Consider the following 22,354-nt stretch of genomic DNA (forward strand, 5'->3'; position numbering starts at 1 on the left):
TGAGTCTGAATGTATTTTTTTTAATATCAAATGGAGTTGAGGCTCATGTTGAGCCTCTGTAACTCTAGTTTAACCATTCAAATTTGTTAGAGGCTGATTCATGCACATACATTTCTTAGAAAGAAGGAGACAAAGCAATTCTACTTTTCTTGGTATGGTTTTCAGTATTGTCAATCACAACCTGCCATGTCAGGATCCAGACCGGTGGTTCGCAATTGGCTTTTCTATCCCTACCTTCCGATGAGCAGAACTGCGCTTGGTTCCACCTGCTGACAAAACGAAGGAATGACAGGGCAATGGAGACCTGAACAGGGGTACACACTTGGCTGAATTGTAGGACCTGCGACTAGAACATTCCACTTGTAATTTTAAAACCCAGGTCTCCTTTTTTCCTAATATTCTTACAGTTTGTACACCCACACAGTCAAGTTATTGGAAGCTTATGTGAAAGAAATGTGAAGCAAAATTGACAATTTAGGATGTGTTTAATCAAAATGATTCAGTAAAGAAACTGCATCTTATTCATTTTGTAAAACATGATATAATCTTGTTCAAGCACTACAATTATCTTTTCCATTGCACAACATCGACTAGTTTACCATTAGGAACAAAACATACACACACACACACACACACACACACACACACACACACACACACACACACTGACTGTTTAATATAGTATATCAATTCAGAATTGGTCAATATAGTAGAGATTGTATATTGTCCTACGGGTGCTGCAATGCCGTTAGTGTCACTGGGGTGTTTATGTCATGTGACCGAGGAGCCACTTTCCACAGCATCGCAAAATACATTCACTCTGGGACACAAGTCCTGCCCATGCCATGGCTGCCAGCCCTATATTCCCTCAATGAACAGACAGCTTTCTGCCTTCCAACAGAGCCAGAGCTGTCACCCAACCATGCTGCAGCTGTCACAGAGCCTCTTGTGGCACTGGTCTCTCTGTGCATGTCAGGACTCAAAGGGTTGAGACGGGCGAGGCCCTGGGCTTTGGGCTGGGTAAGGGTAGCGGGGGGGTGTCTTGGGAAATATGAGGACACCAGGACTGGTCATCTGGTCTGGTGGATAAAAAGGGTGTAGCGTTTCATCCAAACATGTGTAAACACTGCGGTGGTGTGAGTGTCTAGACCTCTTTGCGCAGGGCCACTTTCACACTGCTGAAGATCTTGCCCAGGGCTTCAAAGAAGGGGTCACAGAAGGTCTGGATGCAGAGGGAGTAGATGCGACTGATGCACTGGGACTCGATCAGGCAGCTCTTGATACAGGGTACCACAGCCCAGATGTGACAGAATGAGATGCAGGCGAAGAGGAAGCCCCAGAGCAGAGCCATAGGGATGCCGAAGATGGCTGAGAGGATGCGATAGCACCAGTACTTGGACACGGTGAAGGTGGTGTAGCTGAGCTTCCACACCCCATCAAGACTGTGTGTGCTGTCGGGCTCTGCGATCACATCCTCAAACTCCACCTGCAGGGAGGGAATACCATGGACAACGTTAGTGGAACCTCACTGAGGAAAGAGTTGAGGGTTGTCTGAGGACCCAACACCAGAGCCAGGATTCAATCAACGGCACGTTGTCATTCAAGCCCGTTGCACTGCTGACAATATGCCTTTTAAAGGTAACTTTCGCAATGTTCACGAAGCAGTCACGGTAAATGCTGCGGATGTCGGCTCAAGTGTAAATTCCCTTTTAAAGTCAAGAGCAATGTGCTTGGTGACAATGCACATAAATCCCTTCACAGTTTTTTCACTAATCAATGTGATCGATGTGATATGTAAACATACATGTGTTATTGTGACTCAGCACCATGACTGTTATCATCACTAATGCCTGGGGTACATAGTAATGAAATAAACACAGTTTACTTAAAACTATGTCCCTCAGTTTTGCACACTTGATGAATACTTATAGTCCGAACTTATCTCAGATCACGGTTTGGATCACGTTTCCGGAAACTAACAGTTCCTTCATGTAAAATGAAGGCTTACAATGGCCCAGTTTGTAATTGCTTGTTGTATTCAGTATCCAATACCTGGTCCTTACAAAATCCTGGCTCACTGTTGCATAGACATCTGCAACTCAACCCTGAATGGTAATGAACTTGTCAGTGATCGTGACAGGGGGATGTTACATGCAACAGATTCCTAACAAAGCTAAACCAATTTTCATCATTTTAAATATTATAAGAAGTTCTACTTCTGAATCCCAGTCTATTCATTTTAACACACCTTTAAAAGTGTAGACATGCTTTCCATACTTAGTATTTTAATATAACATTTCTTAGTACGATTTAGATGAGCAGTTGAAGTTGACAAAACAGAAAAAGCAAGCTAAGTTTTAAATGAATGATTTGACAACAGGAAAATGTCATTCTGTACAGTTTTTTAAAACTGCAAGCTCATACTGTAACTTAAACTACTACAATTGTGTAGATAATACTGGATTATAGAACGTGTTCCATTCGATATAAATCCTATCATCTACTTAACATGTACAAAACTTTTCACAATATAATCCAGAGAAGTAGTGCTCTTGGGCCTCACATGTAAGAAACATGCTTAACGTGGCTCACTCAAGTGAATGAAAGTTTTGCCATACACCCTGTTTTATCTCCTTCCATGCTCTCCTGAGCTCTGGGGAAATATAGAAACAGCCTCATAATTTCCCCTTCTGTCACACCCCTTCAGTCCCATTCCAGAAATAAACCCTGGGTGCCGTGTTGAGGCACAAGGCCTTGGGGCTATTTTGGGACCTTCCTGGCAGGAACACAGCAACATACTACAGTGTACTGTGTTGACTTTAAGTTTAGACTTTAGACTTACGTTTTAAACTAAGGTTTAAAACTTGTCTTTCCTTACTTTAGGCAAAAAGGAGTTAAACCTGTAAATTCAGTGTGTGTGTGAGTGGATGGCGTCATCATGGTTCACCTACCTTGATCACATCCTCATTTATCAATTTGGGGTCTCTGTTGATCAGATCGATCTCCTTGGTGTGGCTGTCCTTCACAATCTTCTCCTCGTTGGTGTTGTACTGGTACTGGTCGGCCATGGTGGGGCCGTGGGACTAGACTTGGGTATAGTCAGGGAGAGTAGTGAGGCGTGGAGGGCTGGGGCCAAGGACAGCGAGAGTGAACCCACAAAAGTAGACTGCAGGCAGCCCCCTCAGTCTCACTGATCCCCCCTCTCACTACTGTGATGACACGGCTGAAATACCAGTGGACAGCTGCTGCAGACGTCCTGCTGAAAATGGGGACCTAACGCCACACGACACACCACACACACACTATAGCTCACACAGAGCAAAAGTATGTCATAAAGGGGACCCCAGAGCCGTGTCAAATTTCACACTGGGCTGTGGGGTCAGCTGGGCAGGGTTCACATGGTGGCATGAATTTCCAACGCAGTGAGGACTCTCCTACTCCTGCTCCGACTAACACCAACAGTTCACTAATGTACGATCCACACTGACCCAAAACTTCCAGAAAGGAAGAATGTAGGTCTTTGTCATAAACAGTAATCCACTGAATATACTGTACGCGTAGTTAGCAAAGTACAAATGTAGGATCTTCATGTGATCACCCCGTTGTTGCAGGAAAGTTCCTGCACGGAAAAACATTCAAACTTGCAGTGTACTCTAGATTTAAAAAGGCTTCTAAAGTTTGTAATTTCCACTTTAACATTTCAGAATTGATTTACCCTAACAAAACATTTATCAACCCCTACAAAAATGTCTATTGACTATTATCCACTCAATAATTCACTTTTCCTGTTGCAGCAGGATTATTTTCCTTTAATTAATATCCTACATCTGTATAAGTAAATGTCTACATTTTTTTCTAAATGAGTGACAACTGATAAAGGGATTAAGTAAAGGATGAGAAGCATCATACATTGAATTTTCCAGATCAGTCATCATTCAACTATTTTTTTGTTGAATGATTTGATTTTGTTTTGATTCTCCGTTTCTTTCAGGCAAGTGATGGAAAGGAACAGAGGCCAAAAGTCATTGAATGTTGTTTAGCTGTGTAACCCTCAGGTCACTAGCACAGGGTTCATGTGGTAATCCCAGCTCGGTGTCTTCATCTCTTCCCTTCATTCATAAAAGGCTAACGTGATCCTCTCTCAGTATCCTTACCGGTCATTGACTCGTCCACCTCTACTCATCCATGCACTGATGAAAGCACAAGTGATACTGCAGGTCAGCAGGTGTTGATGCATACAGTTGAAGTCGGGAGTTTACATACACTTAGGTTGGAGTCATTAAAACTCGTTTTTCAACCACTCCAAAAAGGTCTTGCTAACAAACTATCGTTTTGGCAAGTCGGTTAGGACTTCTACTTTGTGCATGACACAAGTAATTTTCCAACAATTGTTTACAGACAGATTATTTCACTTAAAATTCACTGCATCACAATTCCAGTGGGTCAGAAGTTTACATACACTAAGCTGACTATGCCTTTAAACAGCTTGGAAAATTCGAGAAAATTATGACATGGCTTTAGAAGCTGCTGATAGGCTAATTGACATCATTTGAGTCGATTGGAGGTGTTCAAGGCCTACCCTCAAACTCCGTCTTTGCTTGACATCATGGGAAGATCAAAAGAAATCAGCCAAGACCTCAGAAAAATAATTGTAGACCTCCACAAGTCTGGTTCATCCTTGGGAGCAATTTCCAAATGCCTGAAGATACCACGTTCATCTGTACAAACAATAGTACACAAGTATAAACACCATGGGACCTCGCAGCCATCATACCGCTCAGGAAGGAGACACGTTCTGTCTCCTAGAGATGACTGTACTTTGTCGCGAAAAGTGCAAATCAATTCCAGAACAACAGCAAAGGACCTTGTGAAGAAGCTGGAGGAAACAGGTACAAAAGTATCTATATCCACAGTAAAATGAGTTCCATGTCGACATAACCTGAACGGCCGCTCAGCAAGGAAGAAGCCACTGCTCCAAAACTGCCATAAAAAAAACAGACTACGGAAATGACCTCCGGTCTGATGAAACAAAAATATAACTCTTTGGCCGTAATGACCATTGTTATGTTTGGAGGAAAAAGGGGAGGCTTGCAAGCCGAGGAACACCACCCCAACAGTGAAGCACGGGGGTGGCAGCATCATGTTGTGGCCCTGCTTTGCTGTAGGAGGGACTGGTGCACTTCACAAAATAGATAGCCTCATGAGGGGTGAAAATTATGTGGATATACTGAAGCAAAATCTCAAGACATCTGTCAGGAAGTTAAAGCTTGGTCGCAAATCGGTCTTCCAAACGGACAATGACCCCAAGCATACTTCCAAAGTTGTGGTAAAATGGTTTAAGGACAGAAAGTCAAGGTATTGGAGTGGCCATCACAAAACCCTGACCTCAATCCTAGAGAATATAGAACATTTGTGGACAGAACTGAAAAAGCGTGTGCAAGCAAGGAGGCCTACAAACCTGACTCAGTTATACCAGCTCTGTCAGGAGGAATGGGCCAAATGTACCCAACTTATTGTGGGAAGCTTGTGGAAGGCTACCTGAAACGTTTGACCCATGTTCAACAATTTAAAGGCAATGCTACCAACTACTAATTGAGTGTATGTACATTTCTGACCCACTGGAAATGTGATGAAAGAAATAAAAGCTGAAATAAATCATTCTCTCTACTATTGTTCTGACATTTCACAATCTTAAAATAAAGTGGTGATCCTAACTGACCTAAGACAGGTAATTTTTACTAGGATTAAATGTCAGGAATTGTGAAAAACTTAGTTTAAATGTACTTGGTTAAGGTGTATGGGAACAGACAACTGTACATACGTTAACAATTAGGAAAATGCATCTCACGTGCTTTTTTTGTCATGGAGTTTTGTCATGGAATTACTTGTAATAAGCAATGCACGATATGCATAAGGGACAGATCTCAATTTACTGGGGGGAGGTGTGGTCTACAATAGGGGGGGTTGTCAAGCTTTTTGGGGGGCTTTGGGCAGGATTGTGTGTTTTTTTGGGGGGCTTTGGGCAGGATAGTGTGTTTTTGGGGGGGGGGGGGGGGGGGGGGGGGGGGGGGCGCAGGGCAGGGCAGTGCATTTTGTCCCTAGTTTACATTTGCTCTACTGCTCGTATTTTCCCTGTAAAAAATGGTACGATTTCGTTTTTGATATTACCCTAATAAAGTTTAGAAACATTTGTGAAGGTTTGGAATAGTGTGGCTATTATTAAGCTTTAGCTACAGCAGGCCTATGATATGAAGGCAGTGCGCCCCGGCGACAGTTGAACTTGAGTTGAGAAAGACTGTTTCAGGCCTCCAACAATTACTCTTATAATCTAAAAACATAATGCTTATCTTTATACAAAATTTTCAGATTGAAAATTTACGAATTACCCTCTTTCTGTACGTGTCACGCCCCCCGGCACTCGAGGGCGCCAGGATCCCCAGCATTATGCACTCAAGCCACCATCAGTACACACACCCACCTTCCCCCCGTCACGTGCATCAGCGATCATTGGACTCACGTGGACTCAATTACTTGTGTCATTACCTTCCCTATATCTGTCTGTTCCCAAGCTCTGTTCCCGGCTTCGGGATTGTTAGTCATATGCCCTTGTTAACCCGTGTGCTGACGGTGTTCCTGTCGTGTTCTATGTCTATACCCTAATAAATGTCTGACTCCCCATACCTGCTTCTCCTGTCCAGCATCAGGTCCTTACAGTACGTCTCTATGTAGTGGGTAGTAATATTTGACATTTTATGTACAGTATATATGATATTATACCTCACATACGACTTCTATAATTAACATTTTTATCTGACTCTATGAAGATAATTAGCAATATGCAAGACACTACAGTTGAACCATGTGCAAGTATTATGTGTTTAGCTGGCTAACATCAAGGAATGGTCATGAGAAGTGAATATCAAAGTAAGTATTATTTAATACCTTTGTAAAATGAATTGATTCACATACAAAAGAAAACTTAGGTTAGAAGGCAATACAGAAATTAACAAAGCATTATTCTAGACAAATAGATTCCAAGGTTAACTTACAAGGCAAAGCATGGACAAAAAAATATGCTTACTAGGCCAGAGGCCTCGAAGCCTAGGAAATGAAGGCATGTAATTCCATTTGCAACATCTGAAGGTGTAACCTTTCAAGCCAAAACCAACCAACAAAATGATACCAAGTGTACAGTGTAAGCTGACCACCAAAGACCAATCTCCACAAGTAGTTGAAGCATCTAAGAACTTGTGTGGAGGATGAGACCAGTGTAAATGAGACAGAATTCCTGAAAGGACAATAAAACCTTATTGAGAGTAATTTAGAGTTCACCCTGTGAACCACAGAGAAAATACATCCATATAGATAGCACCAGACTTATTGTCAGCTACCAAACATGGATACTATATCATTATTCTACCATAGTCAGTCCTTTAGATGTTGTAGCAAATATATATTGTGTCCCCTCAGAGAGGGGAAGGGCTGATTAGTCCTTTGGCATTGTCCTTTGTCTTCCTTGTGAAGAATCAGTCCATCAGGCGCTGGAACGTGGGTGGGGCTCCATGGAGACCAAACGGGAGGACCCGGTATTGGTATAAGCCGTCCGGTGTCGAGAATGCCATCTTCTCCTGGAAGGAGGCTGCCAAGGGTACCTGCCAATATCCCTTGGTCAGGTCAAGGATGCTGATGTCTCGGGCCTTTCCCAAATGGTCAATGACCTTGTCCACCCTCAGCATGGGATAGGCAACGAACAAACTGATGATCACCTCCCGGAAGTCATTGCAGAAATGCAGACTACCGTCTGGGGCTGCACTGTTCTTTGTGGGACTCCTCAATGACTCCCATCCTCAGCATAGCCTCCACCTCCTGCTTCCCGGCCTTCCTTCGGGCCTTGGGATCCGGTCTGGCCTCTTTAGTATCTTTCACCGTGCCAGGTGCGGAAGTGGTGTTCATTTCTCGGGACCACCACTGGTCCCGTTGACATCCCGTGTTTTGACCACAACACAACCAAGACTGTCCTCACTTGCCATCTCTCCATGTGGTAAATCTGTTGGGGTTTCTCTCTCCCCGGCTGCTGTTCATTGTAATTTACGGGTTCCAGCTTCTCTGTCACCTCGTAAGGCCCGTGTCATGTTGCCAGGGACTTACGTTCTGCGGTGGGGATTTAAACTAGCACATTGTCACCCACATGGAACTCACGGGCTGGGTACCCGATTGTAGACCTTGGTTTGGGCATTCTGGACTTTCTCCACATGTTCCCTTACCACGGCCATATGGCTGTCATCCTCTCCCGCATCATCTATAGATGTTCCATCACACTGCATAAGGGGGTCTGCTGGGCTTCCCACACCTCCTTGGCGTGATCTAGTTGGCTGCGTGGTCTCCTCCCGTAGAGGAGATCAAAAGGGGAAAACCCAGTGGAGGCCTGGGGCACTTCTCGGATCGAGAACATTAGGTGGGGTAGTAGCTGGTCCCATTTCTTCCCGTCCCGCTCGATGACCTTCCTCATCATTTGTTTGAGCGTCTTATTGAACCGTTCGACGAGCCCATCCGTCTGTGGATGAGGGACAGAGGTCCGGACTGCTTTATCTGTAGGCGAGCACACAAATCTTTCATTAGACAGGACATGAACTTGGTATTCCCAGGTGCACCCCCAGAAAAAGGGTGTGGGCCAGCTGAAGAACGATTCTGATGTACCGGAAGGCAGCAACAGCACCTATCGAAGTACCCCTGTTTGTTCAATACTTGATACAACAGGTTATGTTTTATTTGGAAATGGGGTATCTCCAGTCACTCACCCCCGGAAGAAGCTAACCATCCACCGCTATCACTCAGGCTGCGGCGACTTTCAAGTTCAGATCCTCCCACTGGGCGGTCCCAAACTGTCCTCTCAGGGGGCTCAGGGCAGGTGTCTCAGCGGGTCCCTCGAAATCGAGGAGGTGGAGCATGGGCTCCTCCTCCGGTTTTTCACCAGTTGAAGTTGGTTCCTGAGTCCCCTCGAACCCCGACTCCGGGTCCGTAGACACGGGGTCGGCAATTGCTTGATACCTTGCCGCGCAGGCGACGGTCCTTCCCCGCTCTCATTTGTCGCCGGCTCATACACTTTTTCCCAGCTCCTGCCGCCACAGTGCCGCAAACAGCGGACAATCTCGTCCCACAATCTAGTCCCACGAGGAGAGCATCTCAGGTACGGCACCCACCACCATCTGACAGCTTCCTTGTGGGGTCACGATGACGTGCAGGTCTACCCCTACATGCGCGCCTGCTCTTACAAGTGCGCCTGCTGGCCCATCCGACCTCACCACGGTCGGTCGTATGGGCCAGCAGGCGGTCTTGTACGAGCATTAATACACTCCCAGAATCCAACAGAGTGTGGGTGTCGTGACCGTCGACCCCGGGTGCCACACTCAAAACACCTCCCTTGGTCTCCATCAACCTGGGGTCGTCAGCAGCAGGTCGACTCTCCCCGGCTGCAGTCCTTTAGCCCAGGTGACTGTCAGATAGGGGAGCATGGTGGTTGGGTTTTCCTTCCATCCCCTCCCACGGCTCTCGGACTTGGCATGCGTCCCCGTGAACAGTAGTATTCTGGTCCATCTCCACAGCTCCTCCAAGGTCTACCTCCAACCCTCCTGTGTGTTGCCCTGCTGGCTTGTGAGCAATCAGCCCCTTGAGTACTCACCAACCTCAATTAGCCCCAATTAGGAGGACCCGTCGAGACCTGGCACATCCAGCAGAGGTAGCCATCACCGTGTGATGTAGATTCTGTCTGTCACCAGGCCTTCACGAGTTTCTCCCAGGTGGCTTGTGCGCCACAATATAAATATATATATATATATATATATATATATATATATATATATATATATATATACAGTTGAAGTCAGAAGTTTACATACACCTTAACCAAAGATGTTTACATACACTCAATTAGTATTTGGTAGCATTGCCTTTAAATTGTTTAACTTGGGTCAAACGTTTCGGGTAGCCTTCCACAAGCTTCCAACAATAAGTTGGGTGAATTTTGGCCCATTCCTACTGACAGAGCTGGTATAACTGAGTCAGGTTTGTAGGCCTCCTTGCTTGCACACGCTTTTTCAGTCCTGCCCACAAATGTTCTATATTCTCTAGGATTGAGGTCAGGGTTTTGTGATGGCCACTCCAATACCTTGACTTTCTGTCCTTAAACCATTTTACCACAACTTTGGAAGTATGCTTGGGGTCATTGTCCGTTTGGAAGACCGATTTGCAACCAAGCTTTAACTTCCTGAATGATATCTTTAGATGTTGCTTCAATATATCCACATAATTTTCATGCTTCTTCACAAGGTCCTTTGCTGTTGTTCTGGGATTGATTTGCACTTTTCGCACCAAAGTACGTAAATCTCTAGGAGACAGAACGTGTCTCCTTCCTGAGCGGTATGACGTCTGCGTGGTCCCATGGTGTTTATACTTGCGTACTATTGTTTGTACAGATGAACATGGTACCTGCAGGTGTTTGGAAATTGCTCCTATGGATGAACCAAACTTGTGGAGGTCTACAATTGTTTTCTAAGGTCTTGGCTGATTTCTTTTGATCTTCCCATGATGTCAAGCAAAGACGGAGTTTGAGGGTAGGCCTTGAACACCTCCAATCGACTCAAATGATGTCAATTAGCCTATCAGCAGCTTCTAAAGCCATGACATAATTTTCTGGAATTTTCCAAGCTGTTTAAAGGCACAGTCAACTTAGTGTATGTAAACCTCTGGCCCACTGGAATTGTGATACAGTGAATTATAAGTGAAATAATCCGTCTGTAAACAATTGTTGGAAAAATTACTTGTGTCATGCACAAAGTAGATGTCCTAATCGACTAGCCAAAACTATAGTTTGTTAAACAAGAAATTTGTGGAGTGGTTGAAAAACGAGTTTTAATGACTCCAACTTAAGTGTATGTAAACTTTCAACATCAACTGTAAATGGTTGTTACTGAATCTTAACTTCCAGAATTCTGATGTAAGACCTTAATTTGAACCAGTTTGTTACAGCAGGAAAATTATCCTGGAGCAACAGGAAATTTTAATTATTATTATGTGGATTATAATTAATGGCCATTTTTTGTAGGGGTTGATACATATTTTTTTAGTGCTAATCAAGTCTGACATTTTAAAGTGGAACACAACAAGTTGCATATCCTCAGCAAGAAAATAATGATCAAATTCAGATCCCGCATCTGTACAATTCCATTGCAAAACCTGACAATCATTTTCAATAAAAAAAGACCACCCAAAATATAATTGAATCAAAGTATGATTATGTATTGAAAGGAAACACCTACATAACTTAACAGGGTGTTGGACCACCACGAGCCACCATGAGCTTCAATGCACCTTGGCATAGATTCTACAAGTGTCTGGAACTCTATTGGAGGGATGCGACATCATTCTTCCACGAGAATTTACATCAGTTTGTGTTTTGTTGATGGTGGTGGAAAAAGCTGTCTCAGGCACCGCTCCCAAATCTCCAATAAGTGTTCCGTTGCGTTGAGATCTGTTGACTCAGATGGCCGTGACCATTCGTGCCCTGTGGATTCTATGGGGGCATAACCATGGTAGCAAAAAATAATGGCCTGCCCAGCATTTTATACATGACCCTAACCATGATGGGATGTTAATTGCTTAATTAACTCAGGAACCACACCTGTGTGGAAGCACGTGCTTTCAAATATTCTTTGTATCCCTTGTTTACTCAAGTATTTACTCTGCTTTCAAAAATACAATTGAATCGATGTATCATTATGCATGTATCTGTAGCCATTGTGTCACCTTTCATTATATGGTCTCAAAGTACTCAACTTAAATCAAACTCAGAACAATTTTGTACAATACTAGAAAAATAAAATCAGAGAGTATTGGCAAAATCCCTTTTGCACTCTCTGTTTGGACTCCTAGGAAAAGTCAGTCCATTGAAGTATGAATCTTGCAGAGAGTTTTGGCAGAGGTGACGATACTGGAACAGCTCATGTCATCAAAGCCTGCTTCACCTGTAGAGGAGAATGTCCTTGTGAGTTGAAGGGCAAGACAGAACAAAGGTACATCTGTTTACCCTTCCCTGAAAGCGGCCAATGAAAATGACAGAATTGTCTATTTCTGTATTTAACCAGAGCTCCTCTACATCTATAAACCCCACGATGGAGTGGATTGACATTCAATTGTACTCCTGCTCACCCAACATCTACAGACCACACAGATCCTTATACTTGGGGTTCCAGAAAGGTTGTACAGTATATTTGTCCAGACGGTTTGTGTTACTGACCATTGATTTTCAGCAGTGCCAATCAGTCCTCACTCTCTCCATTCATGTTACGCTGAGAACCTCTCATCCAGTTCTTCTGGGGAAATCCAGACTGTCAGGGAGAAAAGGGAAAAGTCAATGTCAGCATCTACTTGGTGGTCAGTAGTAGCTAAGTGTAACGGATGTGAAACGGCTAGCTTAGTTAGCGGTGCGCGCTAAATAGCGTTTCAATCGGTGACGTCACTTGCTCTGAGACCTTGAAGTAGTAGTTCCCCTTGCTCTGCAAGGGCCGCGGCTTTTGTGGAGCGATGGGTAACGATGCTTCGTGGGTGACTGTTGTTGATGTGTGCAGAGGGTCCCTGGTTCACGCCCGGGTATGGGTGAGGGGATGGTCTAAAGTTATACTGTTACATTGGTGCCGTGACCCGGATCACTGGTTGCTGCGGAAAAGGAGGAAGGTCAAAAGGGGGGTGAGTGTAACGGATGTGAAAAGGCTAGCTTAGTTAGCGGTGCGCGCTAAATAGCGTTTCAATCGGTGACGTCACTTGCTCTGAGACCTTGAAGTAGTAGTTCCCCTTGCTCTGCAAGGGCCGCGGTAACGATGCTCCGTGGGTGACTGTTGTTGATGTGTGCAGAGGGTCCCTGGTTCGCGCGAGGGGACGGTCTAAAGTTATACTGTTACATAAGGTCCTTGACTAATAAAAATAAATATTAAATTAGAGTACTCCAGGAATAAGGAATAACTGTTGTCAAAAAGGTAGCAAGTTCACCAGTAACAGTTGGGTCGAGAAAACCCTGGAGGACATGGGTTCTGATTGGGCCATGGTGGGGGCCTTCTGGCAAATCTATCCACTAGTGCAGCTAATCCCAGATACCCTGGTGGAGACCTCCCTGAGAAGAAGACAGATATTTCACATCCCTGCAAGCTGTATGTTGCATGAATAATTACCACAATAACAAATTAAACCAAACAACAAAATCTTGAGAGTAAATTATGGAAAAATGCTCTATGTGTTTGGAAAGAAAATGTGATTGAGTTCAAGCATGGCTGTCACTCACCAGTCATCTCGGTCTCCAGGATGGTGAGGAGGACACAGAAAAGAACAGACACAGTCATGACTCCCATGATGACCTGGACAATGCTGGTGCTCTGGTGGTCTCACTGCAGTTATTTTCATGTACAGAGTTATACCAACAGTGTGTACTCAGAAACTAAATAACTATGTATAAAACAGTCCATACAAAAGATATGCATTATTATTTCACTTCTACATCATTGTTTTTTTTTATTTTTAATTTTACCCCTTTTTCTCCCCAATTTAGCTACTAAATAGTAGTAGCTACTATCTTGTCTCATTGCTACAACTCCCGTACGGGCTCGGGAGAGACGAAGTCTGAATGTCATGCGTCCTCCGATACACAACCCAACCAGCCGTACTGCTTCTTAACACAGCGCGCATCCAACCCGGAAGCCAGCCGCACCAATGTGTCGGAGGCTACACCGTGCACCTGGCAACCTTGGCTAGCGCGCACTGAGCCCGGCCCGCCACAGGAGTCGCTGGTGCGCGATGAGACAAGGAGATCCCTACCGACCAATCCCTCCCTAACCCGGACGATGCTAGGCCAATTGTGCGTCACCCCACGGACCTCCCGGTCGCGGCCGGTCTTCTACATCATTTTAATGAGTGACAAGTACAAATCAAGTTTATCTGGCATTCATAGTTTTGTTATGAGTAAAACACCAAAATCATAAATATCCTTACCAAAGTCAGCAGAGAGAAGATGACCTCTGCCTTCCTCAAAAAGTATTCAGAAAGTTCAGGTGTCTTCTCAGTCAAAATGTAGGGCCTTATAAACAGAGATGTTGAGAAGTTCTGCTTGAGATATCATCTGCAAGTCATGTCAGGTCATGTTTGTGTTCATTTCCATCAGATTCTGCAACACTGATCAGTCATTGGGATCTGTAATGTCGTTGTGTACAATGTGACTTTAATGTTTAGAATGCAATGTGTTACTTGACTGAACAAAGCATTTTGTATCTATACTGCCTGCACAAATAATCTCTGCTTCCTATGAAAATGATCGTGTTTAATGGGTATTATATAGTGGGTATTAAGGTCCAAGATGTTTGACAATATAACATATTTTGTTCTTGTTCTCGTTGTGAAAACTGAGCCCATAAACTCAATGGAATCAATAATCATTCAATAATTAGCTAGGTTCACAGATTTCAAATAGTAAGCACCCATCAGTTTTCTGTTCTTACATTGTTCCTCCCATTGCTTCGCATGTTCACCTGCATTTGTACTGTAGCACCTTTCCAGACTTGCATGGATAGTTATGTAATATTACACAGAATGAACAGTAGCCTAAGAGACCAAATATGACCACTAGTGTCCCCGAAAACTTCTTCAAAGTTAAAACCGTAGTTTTACCTGCCTTAATGAACAAATGTAGGACGATACATTGAATAATGTTCAAAGATGATAAAAAAAATAATACAGATACTGTATAGTAATGCTGTTCGAAACACAAGCAACTAAAGTCGTAGCAACCAATGTCCTTAACTGACCTGTGATCAGGTGCAGATAAGGTTCTGAAGTTAAGCAACCCTGTAATGTTGACATGCACACTGTGACTATTGGAAATGTACAGTAAAACCCCTGGCACAATTCTTACATTTTGTTGCCTTTTATGGAATTGAACCTTTTTCCACTGATCTACTACAAAACCTAGCCTCCACTGATCATACTTCCCAATTTCAAGGTGAAGAATAGAATATGAATATGTAGAAATACATTTTTACTAACTAGTTAAAAATGAAACATTTAAAAGTATTTAATTGACTAGCTACCACGAGTAAGCAGATTTGACACTGAACAAAAATATAAATGCAAAGTGATATAAAAAATCCCAGAAATGTTCCATACACACAAAAAACGTATTTATCTCAAATTGTATGCACAAATGTGTTCATATCCCTGTTAGTGAGCATTTTTCCTAAACCAAGATAATCCATCCACCTGACAGGTGTGGCATATCAAGAAGCTGATTAAACAGCATGATCATTACACAGTTGCACCTTGTGCTGGGGACAAATAAAGGCCACTAAAATGTGCAGCTCTGTCACACAACACAATACCACAGATATCTCAAGTATTAAGAGAGTGTGCAATTGCAATGCTGACTGCGGGAATGTCCATCAGAGCTGTTGACAGAGAACTGAATGTTAATTTCTCCACCAGAATCGGCCTCCAACGTCGTTTTAGAGAATTTGGCAGTACGTCCAACAGGGACGCTCAAAAAGTATTATATGTTATGTTTGGTATGTATGTATTAATTTGTGGATGTACATCATACATTTTGTATCATATGTGAAGAATTACAACTTGTATGATCTGTTATGAATTACAATTCATGTTATGTTACGAATTACAATTTGTACAATATGTAACGAATTTACAATACGTATGATATGTTACGAATTCCAATTTGTTGTGGCTAACTTTAGCTGGATGGCTAGGTGGCTAATGCTAACGTTAACTAGATGGCTGACATTAGCTGGGCTAGAGGTTAAGGTTAGGGTTTAGATTAAGGGTAGAGTTAGGAGTTAGGTTAAAGGGTTCAAGTTAAGGGGAGGGGAGGGTTAGCTAACTTTCTAAGTAGTTAAAAAGTAGTAAGTAGTTGCAAAATTGCTAATTCGCTAAAACGCTAAAGTTGTCCATGATGAGATTCAAACACGCAACAAATGAGTACCTAGGTGAATGCTATCATTAAAATGTAACTCTACAACATTACAACACATATATCATCAGCACTTACGTTGATGGCCTAATTTTACCCTACCGCAGTGGTTTTAGGAAACTCCTGCTTTACAGTCCACATCAGGCCTGCAAGAAACATTATACTGGCTTGCAAAGTGAAGTATAATTCCTATTGGAATCCGGCCAAGGTTAGGACATCCAATAGTTTGAATTTTTATTCACCTGCAACCTGCATTTGGAATGACTGTCAGGGTTAGGAAAGTTGATAAGGAGACTACCTAAACCATTTAAACTGGAACAACCATTTCAGTAACAGGTGCAATAAATCAAACTAACTGATTGGATTTGTTTAGAAAAATGTATGCTATTTATCTGTGTGTAGCATAAGATTAATCAATTAATCAATGTACATGCAAGAACACAGATATTAAAAACAATCATAACACTTTATAATAATGTTAACAAATATGATCAATAAAATATGAATAGATAGTGCACATACTCTTTATGTAAGTGCTGCTGGTTGAGATGACCCTACTGATTGATGTTGTTTATTTTACAGTGATATAAGTTGATCATGCTGAGACAGGGTGATGCTGAATGTTTTTATTCAAAAAGATATGCAAGGAAGCAAGGAGGGATGTACATGGCACAACAATTTCACAAATTCAATAGATATTCCAGATATAATGGATATAGACTATTTCCACTGTTAGAGTAAGTATTGAGAATAACTGTCTGTTTTCATAATTATATAATTCATCTTGAAATGGGATTGTAAGGGAATCAAACCTTTTTGTATGTACCCGCATGTTCGGTACAGTATCTTAAAGATAGCTTCCAGAATACTACAGTGACAATTCCATTGCAAAACCAGACTATTAATTTCAGTAGAAAAAAGGCCACGTGAAATACAATTGAATCAATGTATCATTATGTATGAATCTGTAGCCATTACATCACTTTTCATGATATTGTCTCTGAGTATTAGACTTAAAGTCAATTCAGAACAATTTGGTGCGATAGTAGAAAAAGAAAATCACAGAGTATTGGCAAAATCCACTCTCTGTCTGGCCTTCTTACACGAAGAATTAAGACGTTTCTATCTCGCAGAGAGCGAACGCGGTGTTGTCCACTCTGGAACAGCTGATATCATCAAAACCTGTTTTTTCTGTAAAGGAGAATGTCCTTGTGAGTTTCAGGGCAAGGCAGAACAGAAGAACAATGACCATGGACAGCAGGTACGTACGGCTGTTGACCCTTCACTGAATGGAAATGACAGAACTTTCTCATTCTGTATTTAACCAGAGGAGCTCCTCTACCACTATAAAAACCCACTATGGAGTGAATCGACATTGCACTCCTGCTCACCGTATCGTGGAAGTATCGTGGAACGTATGGCAGAACATCCGAGTTAAAATGTAAAGCTAATTTCTGATTGAGATGACATATGCAGCATTTACCATGAATGCATTCTCTGCGAACAAGGGAACATTGAGTTTAAATTTAAATGGAGTTTTAACGCAGATGTTCCTCTGCACGTTTGCGATACGGATTGAATCCAGCCCTTAGATCATTCTACTTGGGGTTCCACGAAGTGGGGTTCCAGAGCACATTTGTCTAGACAGTTGTGGCACAACTATATAAACACAGTTAATCTGTGGTCCCTATAAAAGTAATTTTACCAGACCCCTATTGTTTACTGTTACCAAAACAAGAATAAGTTTGCGATACTGACCACCAAATTTCACCAATGCCAAGCAGCCCTCATGCTTTCCATTCTGGTCACGCACAGAGCCTTTCAACCAGTTCTTCTGGGGAAATCCAGACTGCCAGGGAGAAAAGGGAAAAGTTAACATCAGTATTTAATTGGTAGTCAGTATTAACCAAAATAAATATTAAATTAGAGTGCTTTGGGAACTAGGAATAGGGTATTTTACCTCATGGCTCCCCTTAACCCAGATATATCCATCTTCTACCAGGGAAAGAGCATACTCGTACACCTTACTGTTAGTGATAGAAGCAAGGGATCCACCTCTTTGACGGCATGCATTCTGTACGAGGAAGCAAGAGCATGACATTGACTTCTCATATTCATTCATTGTCTTTATTTGTATCATCCATAAAGCTGAATTGATATAGGCGTTCCATCTCATTCATATTCATATATTGAGAATGAACAATACAACAAACTATCTTCCACCTCACGTATCATCACTCTAAATGGGATGCTTGTCAGTAAACATCAGTCATGAAACTTACATTTGCCGCCGACATTGACTTCAAACTGCTGTCGAAACGGTAGCAAGTGCTCCAGAAATGGTTGGGTCGAGAAAACCCAGATGGACACTGGTACAGATCTGCAATTGGTTCAGATCTTCTTGCAAATCTCTCCACTGGTTGGGGTAAATTGGGATACCCTGGTGGAGACCTCCCTGAGAAGACAAATATTTCACATCCCTGCAAGCTGTATGTTCCATGCAAAATTACCACAACAACAGATTGAACCAAACGAAAAAATCCTGAGAGTAAATTATGGAAAACGTTTCTATGTACACTGTATCTGGAGTAGAGATGGGATTGAGCTCAAGCATGGCTGTCACTCACCAGTCACCTTGGTCCCCAGGAAGGTGAGGAGGACACAGAAAAGAACAGACACAGTCATGACTCCCATGATGACCTGGACAATGGTGGTGCTCTGGTAGTCTCACTGCAGTTATTTTCATGTACAGAGTTATACCAACACAGTGTGTTACTCAGAATATACAGTATATCACAGATTTATGCACAATAAAATAAGTCCATACAAAATATATGCATTATTATTTCACTTCTACAATGTTTTGAGAGCGACGGGTACAAATCTATTTGATCTATTTGTGGCATACATAGCTTTGTTATGAGTAAATCATAAATATCCTTACCAAAGTCAGCAGAGAGAAGATGACCTCTGCCTTCCTCAAAAAGTATTCAGAAAGTTCAGGTGTCTTCTCAGTCAAAATGTAGGGCCTTATAAACAGAGATGTTGAGAAGTTCTGCTTGAGATATCATCTGCAAGTCATGTCAGGTCATGTTTGTGTTCATTTCCATCAGATTTTGCAACACTGATCAGTCATTGGGATCTGTAATGTCACTGTGTGCAATGTGAGATTACTGTTGAGAACGCAACGTGTTACTTGAGTGAACCCAGCATTTTGTATCTATACTGTACTATAATCCTGCACAAATTATCTCTGCTTTCCTAGGACAATTATGGGTGTTAATGGGTGCATATGAAAGATGCTACAGTACAGTTAATGTCATCATTATAATATGTAAACTGAATGAAAATACAAATGCAACCTACAATAATTTCAAAGATTTTACTGGTTACAGTTCATATAAAGAAATCTGTTAATTGAAATAAATAAATAAATAAATAAATGATGCCCTAATCAGGGATCTGTTGGTCACAGATCCCTGTATAAAATTGATCAGAAAACCCGTTAGTATCAGCTGTAACCACCATTTGCTACATGCAGCATGACACATCTCCTTCGCATAGTGTTGATCAGACTGTTGATTGTGGCCTGTGGATTGCAAAACTTGAAATATCTGTGGCATTGTGTTGTGTGACAAAACTGCACATGTCAGTGGCCTTTTATTGTCCCCAGCGTAAGGTGCACCTGTGTGATGATCATGCTCTTTAATCAGCTTGTTAATCGGCCACACCTGTCAGGTGGATGGATTATCTTGGCAAAGGAAAAATTATACCTAACAGGGATGTAATCAAATTTGTTCACAAAATGTCAGATAAATAAGCTTTTTGTGCATATGGAACATTTCTGGGATCTTTTATTTCAGCTCATGAAACATGGGACCATGAATTCACATGTTGCGTTTATATTTTTGTTTCGTGCATATTATATACAGTACCAGTCAAAGGTTTGGACACACCTACTCATTACAGGGTTTATTTGTAAAAATGTTCTACATTGTAGAATAGTGGTGAAGACATCAAAACTATGAAATAACACATATGGAATCATGTAGTAAACAAATCAAAATATATTTCATATTTGAGATTCTTCAAAGTAGCCACCCTTTGCCTTGATGACAGCTTTGTACACGCTTGGCATTCTCTCAAACAGCTTCATGTGGTAGTCATCTGGAATGCATTTCAATTAACAGGTGTGCCTTGTTAAAAGTACATTTATGAAATCTTTCCTTCTTAATGCATTTGAGACAATCAGTTGTGTTGTGACAAGGTATGTGTGGTATACAGAAGATAGCCGTACTTGGTAAAAGGCCAAGTCCATATTATGTCAAGAACAGCTCAAATTAGCAAAGAGAAATGACAGTCTATCATTACTTTAAGACATGAAGGTCAGTCAATACGGAAAATGTCAAGAACTTTGAACGTTTCTTCAAGTGCAGTCGCAAAAACCATCAAGCGCTATGAGGAAACTGGCTCTCATGAGGACCGTCACCGGAAAGGAAGACCCAGAGTTACCTCTGCAGCAGAGGATAAGTCAATTAGAGTTACCAGCCTCAGAAATTGCAGCCCAAATAAATGCTTCACAGAGTTCAAGTAACAGACACATCTCAACATCAACTGTTCAGGAGACTGCGTGAATCAGGCCTTCATGGTTGAATTGATGCAAAGAAACCACTACTAAAGGACACCAATAATAAGAAGAGACTTGCTTGGGCCAAGAAACACGAGCAATGGAGGAAATCTGTCCACATTGAGATTTTTGGTTCCAATCGCCTTGTCTTTGTGAGACGCTGAGTAGATGAACGGATGATCTCTGCATGTGTGGTTCCCACACATTTGCTCGTGACACTGTTGGTGATTTATTTACAGTTCAAGGGACACTTAACCAGCATGGCTACCACAGCTTTCTGCAGCGATTTGAGCTTAGTGGGACTATCACTTGTTTTTCAACAGGACAATGACCCAACACGCCTCCAGGCGATGTAAGGGCTATTTGACCAAAAAGAGAGTGTTGGAGTGCTGCATCAGATGACCTGGCCTCCACAATCACCTGACCTCAACCCAATTGAGATGGTTTGGGATGAGTTGGACGGCAGAGTGAATGAAAAGCATTCCAGGTGAAGCTGGTTGAGATAATGCCAAGAGTTTGCCAAGCTGTCATCAAGGCAAAGGGTGGCTACTTTGAAGAATATAAAATCTAAAATATATTTTCATTTGTTTTGCGCTTTTTTCATAGTTTTTTCATAGTTTTGATGTCTTCACTATTATTATACAATATAGCAAATAGTAAACATAAAGAAAAACCCTTGAATGAGAAGGTGTGTCCAGACTTTTCACTGGTGTTTATTATGGCCTCAAGATGTTTGACAATATGGCATATTTTGTTGTTGTAGTTGTGAAAAGTGGGCCCATAAACTTAACCGGACCAAGAATTTTGATGATCAATCAATGATTGGCAATGGTTACGAAATCAAATAGTAACCAATTGGATGTTAATCTGATGTCCGCCCGATGAGGTGTTACAATAACTAATTATTGACCCTTGTGTGGTGTTCGGGTCTGTGGGACCCATTTTCAATGTATATTAGAAGAAAATGATACAATTAATACTTCTTTCAACCTGAGACTCATTGGCCTTGGCTCATTTTCTGTGAAGAACATGTAAAATAACATATTTTCATTGAGTGCACAGTGTGCACCCCCCTACATATTTATATTACATAGGTGGTGTTCGAGTCCACTGAATCCGAGGGTAATAAAATTGTGTAAAAGTGTGTGTAGGTGTAAACAAGTTAAAATGTAACAAAAAGGTTTGCTGTGTGCCTTCACTCTGTCTTCCTCCTCCCTGGGCCTGCTGTTTCAACATAGCACCAAGAACCTGCCTGTCTCCTGCTTTTCTCACACTCTTTACCCTTTGTAGTGTGTGAAACTACGCAATGTCTTGCAGGAACCTGCACAATGTTATTACAATACATTATTTTGATACATTACAGTGCCTTGCGAAAGTATTCAGCCCCCTTGAACTTTGCGACCTTTTGCCACATTTCAGGCTTCAAACATAAAGATATAAAACTGTATTTTTTTGTGAAGAATCAACAACAAGTGGGACACAATCATGAAGTGGAACGACATTTATTGGATATTTCAAACTTTTTTAACAAATCAAAAACTGAAAAATTGGGCGTGCAAAATTATTCAGCCCCTTTACTTTCAGTGCAGCAAACTCTCTCCAGAAGTTCAGTGAGGATCTCTGAATGATCCAATGTTGACCTAAATGACTAATGATGATAAATACAATCCACCTGTGTGTAATCAAGTCTCCGTATAAATGCACCTGCACTG

At 42.0% G+C, this 22,354-nt stretch overlaps 2 protein-coding genes across 2 annotated transcripts; both read right to left on the bottom strand.

Moving 5' to 3' along the window:
• Positions 1-466: 466 nt before the first annotated feature.
• On the bottom strand, positions 467-3,301 carry LOC110494265 (caveolin-3). Its single transcript, XM_021569204.2, has 2 exons — positions 2,952-3,301; positions 467-1,486 (listed from the first exon to the last, which is right to left on the bottom strand). The coding sequence occupies exons 1-2, from the start codon at positions 3,066-3,068 to the stop codon at positions 1,145-1,147; spliced, it is 459 nt and encodes a 152-aa protein (XP_021424879.1). The 5' UTR covers positions 3,069-3,301; the 3' UTR covers positions 467-1,144.
• A 13,325-nt stretch (positions 3,302-16,626) lies between these two features.
• LOC110494266 lies at positions 16,627-19,092 on the bottom strand. Its single transcript, XM_021569206.2, has 6 exons — positions 18,960-19,092; positions 18,643-18,745; positions 18,298-18,470; positions 17,976-18,089; positions 17,774-17,864; positions 16,627-17,206 (listed from the first exon to the last, which is right to left on the bottom strand). Exons 2-6 carry the CDS (start codon positions 18,707-18,709, stop codon positions 17,127-17,129), a joined length of 525 nt encoding a protein of 174 aa, XP_021424881.2. The 5' UTR covers positions 18,710-18,745; positions 18,960-19,092; the 3' UTR covers positions 16,627-17,126.
• Between the last annotated feature and the right edge of the window lie 3,262 nt (positions 19,093-22,354).

Source organism: Oncorhynchus mykiss, chromosome 17, assembly GCF_013265735.2.
Source record: "Oncorhynchus mykiss isolate Arlee chromosome 17, USDA_OmykA_1.1, whole genome shotgun sequence".
Lineage (NCBI taxonomy): Eukaryota > Metazoa > Chordata > Actinopteri > Salmoniformes > Salmonidae > Oncorhynchus > Oncorhynchus mykiss.

Excerpts from the sequence above, each read along its gene's own strand:
- LOC110494266 (XM_021569206.2), bottom strand. The coding sequence starts at position 18,709 with ATGGGAGTCATGACTGTGTCTGTTCTTTTCTGTGTCCTCCTCACCTTC. Across the intron at positions 18,090-18,297 it reads AGTCAATGTCGGCGGCAAAT|AATGCATGCCGTCAAAGAGG; the intron begins GTAAGTTTCATG and ends TTCCTCGTACAG. Across the intron at positions 17,865-17,975 it reads GGGTTAAGGGGAGCCATGAG|TCTGGATTTCCCCAGAAGAA; the intron begins GTAAAATACCCT and ends TCTCCCTGGCAG.
- LOC110494265 (XM_021569204.2), bottom strand. The coding sequence starts at position 3,068 with ATGGCCGACCAGTACCAGTACAACACCAACGAGGAGAAGATTGTGAAG. Across the intron at positions 1,487-2,951 it reads TAAATGAGGATGTGATCAAG|GTGGAGTTTGAGGATGTGAT; the intron begins GTAGGTGAACCA and ends CCCTCCCTGCAG.